At 30.0% G+C, this 13,613-nt stretch overlaps 1 protein-coding gene across 1 annotated transcript; it reads right to left on the reverse strand.

Annotated features, from left to right (window-relative positions):
• Nucleotides 1–3,406: 3,406 nt before the first annotated feature.
• Nucleotides 3,407–12,996, reverse strand: Phum_PHUM303030 (chitinase, putative; the record flags this gene model as incomplete). The annotated part of the gene is made up of 10 exons (XM_002427173.1): nt 3,407–10,143; nt 10,230–10,410; nt 11,034–11,144; nt 11,362–11,520; nt 11,613–11,709; nt 11,800–11,912; nt 12,018–12,268; nt 12,577–12,628; nt 12,705–12,814; nt 12,987–12,996. 10 exons carry the CDS (start codon nt 12,994–12,996, stop codon nt 3,407–3,409), a joined length of 7,821 nt encoding a protein of 2,606 aa, XP_002427218.1.
• Nucleotides 12,997–13,613: the final 617 nt, after the last annotated feature.

Below are 13,613 nucleotides of genomic sequence, written 5' to 3' on the forward strand. Positions count from 1 at the left end.
AGTTTTGTTTTGTTTAATCTACGAAACAATAATAATAATAATAATAATAATAATAATAATAATAATAATAATAATACATTAATTGATTACGTACACGTTTATTAAATGTTGTTATTTAATTTCCTTTTTTTAAATAAAAAATTTAATTAATATCGTCAACGCCCTAAAATCCTTGCATGGATTTTTTAAACCTGATTTAAATTAAAGCAGAAAAACTTTTTGCAAATTTATAAGTCGTTTATGGCAAATAAAAAATGCTTGAAACAATTTTCATAGAAAAAAAATTATACAAACTTTAAATTAACGATAGCAAAAAATGGGAAAAAAATTTTGCTGAAGACAAGTCATCGAATAAATGTTTCGTAAAAAAAAAAAAAAAAAATTCCGAGGAAGAGTTTTTTTATTTTTTTTTGCTATAAAGAAACAAGTCGTCGATAAGAAAAATATATAAATAAAATTATGAAAGAGAGCAAAAAAAAAAAAAAGTGAAAGTGATCATATAACACAAGCAAAGTGTCAGAGGTTGAACCTTTCCCCCCCCCTCCCTCCCCCCCGATGAAGATGATGATGATGATGACTTTTAAATAAAAAAAAAAAGTTTTCCGGTTTTTTTTTAAAATATTTTTTTTAATTACGTTTTATTTTTATATTTTATTATTATTATTATTATTATTCTTACTGGAAAGTTTTTTTAAAACCGGTTTACGTGAAGAAGAAGAAGATGTAGAAATAATAATGATAATAATAATGATAATCATTCGCAAAAATCTTTTTTTTTTTAATTGCACACAAAAAAATTATTTCGGCGCCTTAACAATTTTTGTTTCTCCTGCAAAACGGCGACATTTTCGTTTAATGTCGCAAAATAATAAAAATTTTTAAGACGTAAAACAAAACTTTGTCGTTTGTTGTTTGTTGTTGTTGTTGTTGATTTCATCTTCGTTTAAACGCAAAATTTTAAAGAAAAAAAAATTTTTTTGATTTTCTCCATCGTGCGTTTTCCGTTTCTCCAGTCATTTTCTTTTTTTTCAACTCCTTATCGCTGATGTTATAAATTTTTTTTCACGTACGACACTTTTTTTTCTTTTTCTACTTAATCTCATCTTTTCACGGTTATTTGTCATAAAAGTTAATTGTTTCGACTTCCTTTCATTTCATTTTTATCATTTCAAAACTAAAAAATTTCATCATCACCCACAATTTTTTGATTGTGTCACGTTAACTACATATCAACTTTTACGACGCAAAAAAAAAATAATAATTTTTTTCTTATTACGACAATAATGTATACCATCATTATTATTATCATTATTATTATTATTTATAAACTCTAATTACGATCCTATTATTATTATTAATATTTTAATCGAATGCAAATACGTCGCAATTAAAAAAAAAATAATTTTGAAATATTAAAAAATTATTTTCTCGTATTATAAAAAATTTTAAAAAATTTAAATAATTAAAAATAAGTTAATAAATGTGTTTTAATAAATCAATAAAATCGATAAAATCAATAAAATCAATAAAAATTCAATAATGGAAAAAGGAAAAACGTGATTTTCGTTGCGTTTCGTTTCGTTTTTCCTTTTTTTTTTTCTTTCTTTTGTTACGTAATATTTTTTTTATTTATTTTTTAACGTGTCAGGCAAACTAAAAAAAAACCATTAAGAATTATTATTATTATTATTATTTGGTCTTATTTAACGTAATAAATTTAAATCAATTGTTTTATCGTGACTGTGAATGGGGAGGAAGGGGTGAAGGGGAGCAGGGGAAGGAAAACTAAAAAAATTTAAAAAAAAAAAATTTGTGTGCGAATGAATTTTATTTAAACAAAAAAGTGAAATTAATAATAATAATAATAATAAATTCAAGTTTGAAGAGGAAGAGAGAAAGAGAGAGAGCGTTGAACAATAATGCAATCATATTTACGTAACTTTTTTTTAAAAAAATAATATATACATTTATTAAATTTTAATGACTAATAATATTAATAATAATAATTTTAAAATATCAAATGTTCTTATTAATTTTTTATTATTTATTTTTATTGAATTTACGTAGAAAAGTTTTTTTTTCTATTTTTAACAATTAGGAAAGATTAAAAATTTCAAGGTTTGTGTCTCTCCGTTCCAGCCACGCACCAAAAATTTTCCTAAAAAACCGTAAAATAAAAAAAACAAAAACAAAAACATTGTAAAATGCCACAAAAAAAAGAAAAGTATTTAAATGTCGTCCTTGTCCAACATTTTGACAATTTTTTTTTTTTTTTTGTTTACAACCGCAAAGGTAATAATTATTATTATTAATATCACTACTTAAAAACGATAATTATCAATCGAACCAAGTTTTTTTTTGGGAGCTTTTACTAACTTCTAACTTTTTATTACTTTTCCTTTTTTTTTTCTTTTTTCAAAAATTGCAATTTAAAGGTTAAAATTGCAATTTCAATTCTTAAATGCATTTAAATTAAAATAATTAAAAAAATGAAGGATTTTGGAAATTTTTTTTTTTTTTTTTTTTGGATGGAAGGAACAAATAAAAAAATTAAATTTTATTAATTATTACGATTTATTAATTAAAATAAATAAAAATTATAAAAAAAATTGTTATTATTATTGTTAGTTATTATTTTTATAAAAATAATAACTTTCAAATAGTGAAAATTATAAATTAATACAATATTATCGGTAACGTTTTTTTTTTTTTTCTTTTTTAAAATTAAAAATTCATATATTCAAGAGTAAAAAAAAAAAATTTCTTTTTCCCAATACGTCCCATTAAATTTAAATACATAAATTTTTTTAAATAAATACATAATGGCATCAAATTTATAATAAATAGAGACTAGTTCGATCAAAAAAAAAATTTTTTTTTATGCCGAATACTAAACATTTATGCTCATCGATTAATAATTTTAAAAAAAAATTAAATCGGTAATAAAATGAAAAAAAATTTGGTAATAAAACCTTAATAAAACCTTAATAATAATTACCAAATGAATTTTTAATTTTAATTTTTTTTTTCATACCTATATAATTAAATATAAAGGTAACTAATAATATAAAAGGTAATTTAAAATAAAAAAATGTAAACAAATAAAAATCCACCGCCTTTATGAAAACAAACCGCTTTTTAATATACAAGGCGGTGGAAGTGTAAAACGAATTCGTATTTGAAGAATTTTTTTTTTTTTTAAATATGCAATTCTTTTACTCTTCTGTTAATTTTTACGCGCGTAAAAATTCGTTAACATAAATAAAATAAATAATAAATATTTTTTTCAAACTTGTAGAAAAATGGTGACGTTGAAATTTTTATTTTTAAGCAAATTATGTACCAATTATTGTACATTTTCATTTTTTTTTTTTTTTTGGGGGGGGGAATCGAGTTGTTTGTCGTTTTAAACAAGAAGATTGTCATCGGCACAAGCCGGACCCCCGACAGGCCAATTACAAGCACTAATACTGGTATCGTAAGTTAAACGAATCGGACAATTAAAGACGTGAAGTGTGAATTTTTCTTCCCACGGATCCCAATGGCAAGCATAAAATTTGTTACAATATTTAGGATGTCTAAAAAGTCCCGTTCTTTGGCAATCGACGGATCCTTGAAGAGTTTCATCTAAACTTCTCCATCCTCCAGGTCCGTATCTATCAAATGCAGCACCTGCGTAGGTTTTTGATGGACGTCCTCTGATTTCGTTTTGCGTTCTCGATTCTTCTGCACCAAATCCACCGTTTTCAACAAGTTGATTGGCCGATATTGGAGATAATAAATATGTATCTTGATATCTGCCATCATTTGGAGATAGCAATGGTGGCAAATATCGAGCTTTGCCTCTGTTTGGTTTTTTGGCATTTCCTACCCCGTTAACGTCTCCATTGTTTTTAAGATTTGTTTCAGGCGGAACACTCGAGGATGTGATCGATTCGTAGGCAGCCGTTGTCGAAGCAAAATCATTTTTAAGACTTTGAGTCGATGAACCGACATAATCAACATTTTCTGAATCAGGTACGACTACCACGTTGTACTGTCCGTTAACCTTAGATGATGGAGATTCTTGGGTTTGATAGCGATTTTTGGGTTTTCTTCTCCTAAGTGAAGCATCTGATGATTTTTGTTTTTTACCTCTTAGGTCAAGAACGTTTGATTGACAACTACATTGTCCAGCTAATTTGTCAATTAGTATTGGATTAGCATCACTAACTTGCGATACAACAATTATTGATTTTTTATCATTTTCAACTTTAGCATTATTGAAATTCACTGCTATACCTGCAGAACCTGGTGTTTTAGATTTTGCGCCATAATTATTATTATTTTCAATTATATATTCCTCGTATTTGTTGGTAGCCGGCAGATACGAAACAGGAAATTCGTGATGTTCTTCTTTCGCTTCATATTTTCCACCGAACTTACCATTGGTGGCAGCACTTAAACCACCGCCATTTCTGTTCTCATCGAATTTTCCAGAGTGATAATTAATAACTTTTCCATACCTTCCAGAATATTGATCTTGATATTGTTGATTTCCACTTTGACCTTCATTTTTACCTAAGTAGTCTTTTGTGATTCCTCCTTGGAATCGAGTTTTCGATGAAACGATATCAGAATTGATATCCTCACTAGAAACTGATCCTGAAGAAGTACTCACTCCAAAATCGGTACTCTTGAGATTTTCATTACCAAAATATTCTTCCGACGGAAGTGGAATTTTAGCATTCGCATTTATTGAATTTTTCAATCCATAATCAAAACTATGTCCAGTGGAAAAATTTTGAGTTCCGTCATAAGCTACAATAGAACCAGATCCTCGCGAACCGGGGACGTTCACATATAAACTCGAGGGTTGAAATAAGGCTTTTCCTTGTGAATCCCGATGTTTTTGAGTATCGGAGATTTCACCGCTTTCGCTACTGACTTTTTGCGATTCAAAATATCCAAAAAATTTACCAGGTTTTTTACTTAATGAAGTTATATAAGTTTTTGAAGATTCCGTTGAAGATGGCGAAAATAAATTAACATCATTTTGACTGGTTGGTGTTTGGACAGTAGTGGAAGAAACAAAGTGCGGCGGAGTGGAATGCAGTTGGATATTGGAAGTTTTATGGAACAATGTACCTCCTTCATTATGAGTCGAATCTGTATTTTCTTGGAAATTTATCTGGATTTCTTGTGAAATTAATTTTTGCTGTTCGATTTCGAAACCTGGATTTGCAATATGTTGAACATTACTGTTGTAGGTGGATTTATCATCAGACACTGAAACTACTTGTATGCTTTGCGTTGGTGTTACCGAGAAAGCAGGCGAAGAAGTAGATTGAACTGGTAAATTATAAGAGTTTCCTGGTGGTAAATATTGATTTGGTGATTCTTTTACTGTTGGTTCGGTAAATTGAGAGACTCCATTCAATCCGTTGTTAGCAAACGCTTTGCTTGTTATAACAACTACATCGGCAGGTTTTTGACTGATAATATCATAGGAAACTTCTTGATGGGTTTGTTCTGTTTGGTGAATAGCTGGTGCTGCATAATTCTGAGAGTCAGAAAAATCTTTAGAACCTCTAAAACTTTGCTGTGGAAAAGCGGTTTTGGATGCTATATCACTATGCTGAACACTTGAATAATGTGATCCAGTTGACAAAACATTACTGTGTGAGGGTATAAATGAAACAGGAACAAAAGGTTGGCTTCCAGAGTTTTCAGAGTGTATTGATTGACCAGTTCCTGTAGCATACTTCCCGACATGTTCTTCTGTTTTGTAATTTCCAGCACTTGCAGTGAGAGATTTTGACAATGAAGAGTCAATTGAAAATTTTGAAACCAATTCTCCACTACTTTGAGAAGGTGAAAATTGAGTTGTGATTTGTTGAGTCGTACTTGGGAAATTATGGTTGTACAAACTAGGTGAAGGTGTCGTCGGAGAACTTGAGGTGAAACCACTAGGAACTGATACACCTTGATTAAATTGATGTGAAGTTGGTGTTGCAACAAAATTTACGGAAGAAACTGTAGCCTTAGGAGTTCCTGTAGAATATTTATAAACTGAGGATTCAGTGCTGCCGCCGAATTTTCCACTTTGTGGTGATTCTGGGGTGGAAAATTTTAAATTTCCTGAACCGTGAGAAAAGGATTGTAAATTATTAATTTCTACTTTGCCGTCGTCGTTGTTTTCTAAAACTCCAGTTTGTCCTTTATAATTGAATGGTCTTGGAGAACTTAAATGAATACCTGGAGATGATTTTGAAGCAGTATAAGACACTTGTAAATTGCCTTGATTGTATTGATTGGTTAAGTGTGTCCGGCCATCATTTTTAAATTGTGCAAAATTGTTTTCTTCATCTTTTTCTCCTGGGTTTATTTGCGAAGTGACAGAAAACTTTCCTCCTTCCTCACTGCCTTGATTTCCACTATTAGCTGTTTTTGAAACGAATACATTAGAAATACTTGATCCATAATTTTGACTGGTAGTTATTATATTTTTATTGTAATTTTTGAATGAATTCGGGAGAACATTTGATGGAACGACTATTGGAGTATTGTAAAACAATCCACCGGTATGAGCATTATCTGTATTTTTCAATCCATTATCATTCGAGCCTAAATGTGAAGTTTGTTTTGAGCCTTCCGGATGATTCACATAAATTACATCCAACGGATTTTGAACTTTGTTTTCTTCGTTAAGAGCTCGACCCGGAACATTATAAATAATTTCGGAATTTTCTTTTTGTTTGAATATTATTTTTGGGAATGGCCTGTCTTTAAATGAAATTAATTGGGAGTTTGAATCAAAGTTTCCGTTTTCACCAAACTTTTCAAATCCAGAGGGTAAGCCCACATCTTGAGCTGAAGGAGCACCATAATTACTTAATTTTATATTTGGTTGGGATTTGTATTTAAAGTTTATTAAATCTGGATTTAGTGGCTCAGGTGATAAAGGTAAATTAGGTTTTTCAATATTTCCATTATTGAACGCACCATTTATTCCAGCTTGATACGACTGAATTTTGTTTCCAGAAAGAAGCGATTGTTGAGAAACAACATTGGCACCATTTACTTTATTTATGCTCTGTATATCATAAGCTGGAGTAACCGAAGGGGAAACAAAAGATGCAGATGGCGTTGTAAAAGTAAAATCGCCAGAGATTGCAGCCTTAAAGTTTTCTTTAAGATTGTTGTTGGTAGAAAATAAAGAGCTGTTATTTGTTAAAGATGGTACTACATTAAATCCAGAGTATTTATTTTGATTCTCACCCACGTTATATTTTTGTTTATAAGTATTAACCTCATTTTGATTCATGTATCCTGTGTGTTGTTCATACGCAGTTTGGGGTCCGAATCCAAAACTGTTTGATTGATAGTCTTGAACGTTGTTCTTATTAAAACCGTAAGAAACTTGACTTCTACCTGAATCTATATATCCTGAATGTTGTTCATAAGCACTGCCGGTTTGAGATCCGGTATCAGTTACACTTTGTCCAAAACCTAATGAATTTAGCGATTGCCCCTGAATATTGTTATAACTAGTATGTGAATTCAGGTTTTGATTTTCTGTGTTGATATTTAAATGTTTTCCAAAACTATTTGTAGCTCCCGCTGGCGAAAGGTTGTTATTATATCCATAACTTAGAATTTGTGACTGAGAAGCAGGGGTTGTAACTCCATGTTGATTACCAAATAAATTGGATTTGGGTTGATGAACTGCATTATTTCCACTAAATGTATTTGTGTTTTGAGGAACAAATACATAAGCTGTGTGTTGTTCATAAGCACTTTTTACATTGGGTCCAAAATTACTTGTTGGTTGTTTATAAGCATTTCCACCATTGTAAACTGAAGCGGTGGAGCCAATAGGTCCATTGAAAGAATTAGTTTGTTGCCCAAGGCTTCCCGTGCTTAAAACATGAGAATTTAAAAGATGGCCAGAATTAAGATTATTTAAAATTTGACTATTGGAACCTCCATTAAGTCCTGAAACACTTGGATTACTACCAAAAGCGTTAATCGATTGTTTCTGAGATTGCTGAGAATAAACTGCATGGAAATTTGAACCTTGATTTCCGTATCCAAAATTTTGACCGTTTGCGTTGTTAGAATTAAAAGATCCAAGCTGCTGTTGGTGTGAATTCGTGCTATATCCCGTAGTAATTGGGTTAGAAGAAATGGTAACAAAACCAGATGTTTGCGGGCCAGAAACCTGACTAGAACTATGCAAGCTTCCTAAAGTGCCAGTTTGTGAACTCTGAGGATTTTTGAAAACAATTCCTGATTGTTGATGAGTATTATGGAAATTTTCCGAATTGAATCCGAGATTAGGTGGATTAGGAGATCCATTGAAAGAGTCAGACTGTTGTCCAGAATTCGAGGCAGTGTAAGTATTCAAATCTTGACCAGAGCCACCTAACTGGCCGAAAGCTGAATTTTGCGAGTTTTCAACCTTGTTAAATCCATATTCTTTGTAGCTAGTTCCTGTATTAAATCCAGGAGCAGATGGACCATTAAGTCCACCAGTAAAGCTTGTTTCAGACTGTTGTGAGTGACCTACAGTTAAGATTTGAGCAGTATTTTCATTGTTTTTATTCGAATCCAAAACAGCATCACCTTGATATTTACTTCCAGTAAAATCAGGAGAAGTGATACTCTGATATTCATTTCCAGGCGTTCCAGGTAAAGTTTCACTATGGTATGTACTACCAGTGTTTCCTGAAAAAGTAGCTCCGTGATATCCATTTTTAGTATTATCCAAAGAACTGGCTCCTTGATATCCATTAACAGTGGTGCCTGTTACCGTGACAGGTGCTTGGTACTCACCCTCAGCCGTGTGGGGTGCAGTGATTTCAAATCTGCCACTGTTAAAATCTGATGAACTGACACTTCCATAAGTGCCTACAAGGTTTGTTCGATGGTCATTTTCAGCATTTCCGTTAAAAGCGTTAATTTGTTGCTGCTGTAAAATTTTAAGGTTAGATGTTGTACTTTTTGCCTCGTTGTATAAATTGTTGAGATTTTTGTATTGTTCTTCAGAGTTTCCAATATTTTGACCTTGTTGTGTTCCATCAAAGTTGCCCAAATAAAATTTCTGCAAGTTTTTAGTTTTTAATAGTTCAGAAGAGGAATCTACATTTGAATTTGGAACTCCAAAATGCTGATAATAATTATTATTGTTATTGTCCGTTTGGAGTACTGCTGACGAAGAATGTTGTTCATTTTTAAAATAATTTAACGGTTGTAATTGTTCATCTCCATCGGAAGGCTCAGACACGGAATAACCTCCTTTTTTACCAGCATTAAATTTTTGATTATAAATTTCTTTGGATTTATATAAATCGTTGGAAGATGAATAAGTTTGTGGACTACTATCAGATGTTCCTTTTACATAATTGACACTTTTGTCTTTATCAATATGTGAAATGAAGGCAGGAGTTGAATAAGGTTTTGCGGTTGTGGATGGTATTGTGACTTCATTTGTGTTTGATGAACCTCCTACATTTTTAATATCGTATTTTAAATCCGTTTTTTCAAAATTTAGACCTCCTGCATTATTGTTTGAAAGGAAACTGCCTTGACCAAAGTCAGAACCAGAAAAATCGGTTGTAGGCTTGCTTTTGCTACCAAAATTTCCCGAAAAACCAGATAAATTAAGGCTGTCATGTAGGACCAAGCCTTCTGTGTTTTGAATACGTCCTCCAGAAACTTTATAATCCGGATATGATGCAAATGATCCTCTTTGACGATTTTCGTTATCAAACTGACTAGCAATATAATCTCTTGCACTGTTATCGCCATTGTAAGTAGGAGTTTGTTCCCTTCCTTGAAAACTATTACCGAAGCCTTTTCCAAATCCATTAATTGCTCCGTTTCCTCTATTTTGATCGTATTGACCCAATGAACTTTCTAAATTTCCTCCATTAATGAAAACATTAGACTGCACTCCCGAAGATAATTTCACATAACCGGACGATCCTTTTTGTCCGCAAGAACCAACGATCCAAGGCCAGTCACATGCCAATTTTTCTTCATTAAAAACCAGACCAAACGGGCATCTAAATTCATATGCTGTTAGTGGTGTCACTCCATCACGAGTATGATCAAGACAAGCAAAAAACCATCTGCAGTTTTCGGGATCTCCATAAAATCCTAAAAAAGTTTTATCAAATGTAAATAAGTTTATTTTTAACAACCAAAATAAATTCGAAATAATACTAAATGATAAAAAAATTTACCTTCTTGGCTCGGACAGTTATAGTGAGACCTTGGAACTGGAGCGATTTCTGACGAACCGGTGCATGGAGCTCCATTGGGTAAAGAACCTGGCCAAACACAAACTTCCCATCTTTCGTCAAAAGCCAATCCTGCTGGACAGTCGTATTCAAAAACGGTAAATTCGTCAGAATATTGATCGAACTTCACACATCGATAAAACCTGAAATAAAAATTAAAAAATTTAACAAATTACTTAAGGTAAAAAAAAAAAAATTTTCATTCCAGTATTTTTCTTACTTGTTGCAACCCAGTGGATGACTAAAATAACCTTGTCTGGAACATTCGAATTGCGTTTTCGTATTCCTTCTTATAACGTGAACTGCTCCCGAATGATCGACCACTCTTACTATTCTATATTCCGATAATTTAATTCCAGCTATAAATAAATAAAATTCTATTAATAATAACCTTTTAATAAATTTTTTTTTTTTGCAGGTTTTGAACTTCGCTCACGCAACAAACCTTCAATGCTCGTATAGGCCGTATCATGGATTTCTTCTTGTAAATTTTGTAATACGGCAGCTCTTGGTTTTCTACCAAAATTTTTAAAATTATTATATAAAACACTTGTCAAAAATCCTCCTGTTTTACCAGAGCAAGATCGATCGCTTGAATCGGCATCAATTGGATAAATGGCTCCACCGCCAAGTTCCCGAAGGAGTATGTATTTGCCCTAAATTAATTTTTAGTTTTTAATTTAAAAAAAAAAACTGAAAACTCTTTTTTTTTTTTAATTTTATTTTTAAATATACCTTAATGCTAACGCTAATTTCATCTTCAAAAGCTATCCATTCCTCTCCAGAATATGCATAGGGTGCCGTTAAATCTTCATCTCTTTCCAGAGTCCAGTTTTTGTTTTTAAATAGGGAACATAACTACGTAAAAAAAAATAATGATAATAATTGCTTATAGTTTTGTACGAATGCGGAAATAAGCAGGAAAGAAAATTTATGTACATAACAACAAAATTATTTCTCTCGAACTAATAGTTATAAATAACGTTATGCTCTGACTATTGTATTATGTAACATTTATAATGGTTTTAATAAACTCAATAAATAATAAATAAAATTATTAAGGTTCAATATTTACATTAAATTGATCGATTATTTGCGGTGATGATACCGAAGGTGATCTCGGTGTATTTTTATCAATATTTTTTAATTTAAATTTTAATGCTGTTGCTGGAATGCTTATGACAATTTTTGATTTGATTGTTCCCATTCCCAATAAGAAATCCAATATGGAATCCTAAAATTTACAATTTTTCTTCCAATTATTTAATTAAATTTAAATTTATTTAATAATCATTATAATAAAAATAAACTCACCGTATTTAATACATCTGATAAACCCATTAATCTGCTTGGATGATAAGTGAATCCATCTTCATTTTTATTTGTTATGTTATGTGTTGATATGGATAAAATATCAGCGTACCTGTACGGTGAACAATCATAAATTAATTTTTTATTAAAGTAAAAAAAAAAGAAGAATTTATTTGATATACACAGGAAATAACAATCATACTTTGATAAAGATTTTAAATCATATTTTTTTCCAATTATTTCCAATTCCACTGGTAACCTTAAAATAAGAATGAAACCGTTTTCACATTTTTTAATTTTTTCTAAATCATTTGGCTGTTCGGTAACAATTGTTGTTTGTTCGGTAAATGTAGATTCTTCTTCTTCTTCTTCTTCTTCTGTTGTCGTTGTTGTTGTTGTTGGTAATTCGATTGTTTCGACATCTTGTTCGGAATCGGTGGTTGTGAAGTCTTCAAAAATCGTTTCGTTTTTATCATCGACGTTATCGACATTTTTCTTTTCCCTGATTTTCACACTCGTTTCCTTCGGATTAACCGTCGTAGATTTAATAGATTGAGTTTTAGACGTTCCCGTTTTGGGTGCTTGAGTCGGATATGCTTTCGTCGTGATGTCATCTGCTTGTGATTCAATGACGTCATAACCGTTTCTTTTAATTCTTCTCCGTTGACTTTCTAAAGACTTTGATAACGTCTAAAAAATAAATGTTAATTTTTTTCATTTTTATTTCGAGTTAATTTAATTTTAATTTAATTAAAACTAAAAAAAAAAAATGTTAAAAATTCGTTTTAAACATTTTCCCTTAATTATTTTTAATAGATTAAAAATCTTAATGACCTATTATACAAAACATTGGCTACCATTTACAATTATAATATCATTAAATTTGACCTTAAACTTTTGTTATCTTTTATATGTTTAAATTAAATTAATGAGTAATAGTTATGTAATTATTATTGTCATTATCGTCGCTATTAATAACGTCTGTCAGCTTTGTCGTAATAGAAAAATATTTTAAAAACCAGGTTTAGGTTCTGTAATTTAAAATACATTTAAGTGTTGCGTTTAAAATTTTTGCAGGAGTAAAAAAATAAAAAATTAATTTCTCACCTTAACAAAAGACGTGTAAGAATCTTTCAAACCGTTTGTTTCCGTTGAAAATTCAAAATTAAGTTCAATTCCATCAAAATCGTATTCTTGCAACAAAGTATTTATTTCATCTAATAAATTTTTACTCTTTTTTTCTGATTCTAAAACGTTCGATGATTCGTTTTTATTTAAATTTAATGTTATTAAAATCGATAAATCGTTTTTAATTTCTCTAACCGACGATATATTTTTCTTCACATCTAAAAAAAATAAATATATCGTTAATTATTAATTAATCAAAACTTGTTTTCATTAACCTTAAACTTAATAACTTAATTAAGTTTTTTTTTTTTTCAATGGAATATTATTATACAAGTTGACATTTGTAAAATTATGAAAGAACATATAGATAGGAAGGATATATTCTTTTGTAATATTTTCACCGAATCGTTTTTATAAAAAAAAAGTTTTTAATTAATAATTAAAATTAAAAAATGTATCCGTTGGTAAAATATTCAAGGATGTAACCGCCATTGATGTATAAAAAATTTTATTTATGTAAGGTAAAGATGTATATATATATATATATATATATATATATATATATATTTTTTTTTTTTTACTAACTGAGTTGTCATTATCATTTTCGAGTTTTAAAAAAAAAAAACTTGAATAAAATTTATTCAAGGATTTTGTGGCTGACAGTTGTTGTTGTTGTTGTTGTTGTTGTTGGTCACACAACCAACAAACAAATCAAAAAAAAAAAATTATTGAGTAAATTTTTAATATAAATAATCTAACTTGCAAAACTCGAATAACAATTTTTTTTTTTTACATAATGAAAAACATCTACGAAAGTAGAATCGGCCGTTTAAATAAATTTTCATTTAAGCTTTGACCTAAGAATAACCACCCACTTTTTGTACCCCC

This window comes from Pediculus humanus, genomic scaffold (assembly GCF_000006295.1).
Source record: "Pediculus humanus corporis 1103172107691 genomic scaffold, whole genome shotgun sequence".
In the NCBI taxonomy this organism is placed as follows: Eukaryota; Metazoa; Arthropoda; class Insecta; order Psocodea; family Pediculidae; genus Pediculus; species Pediculus humanus.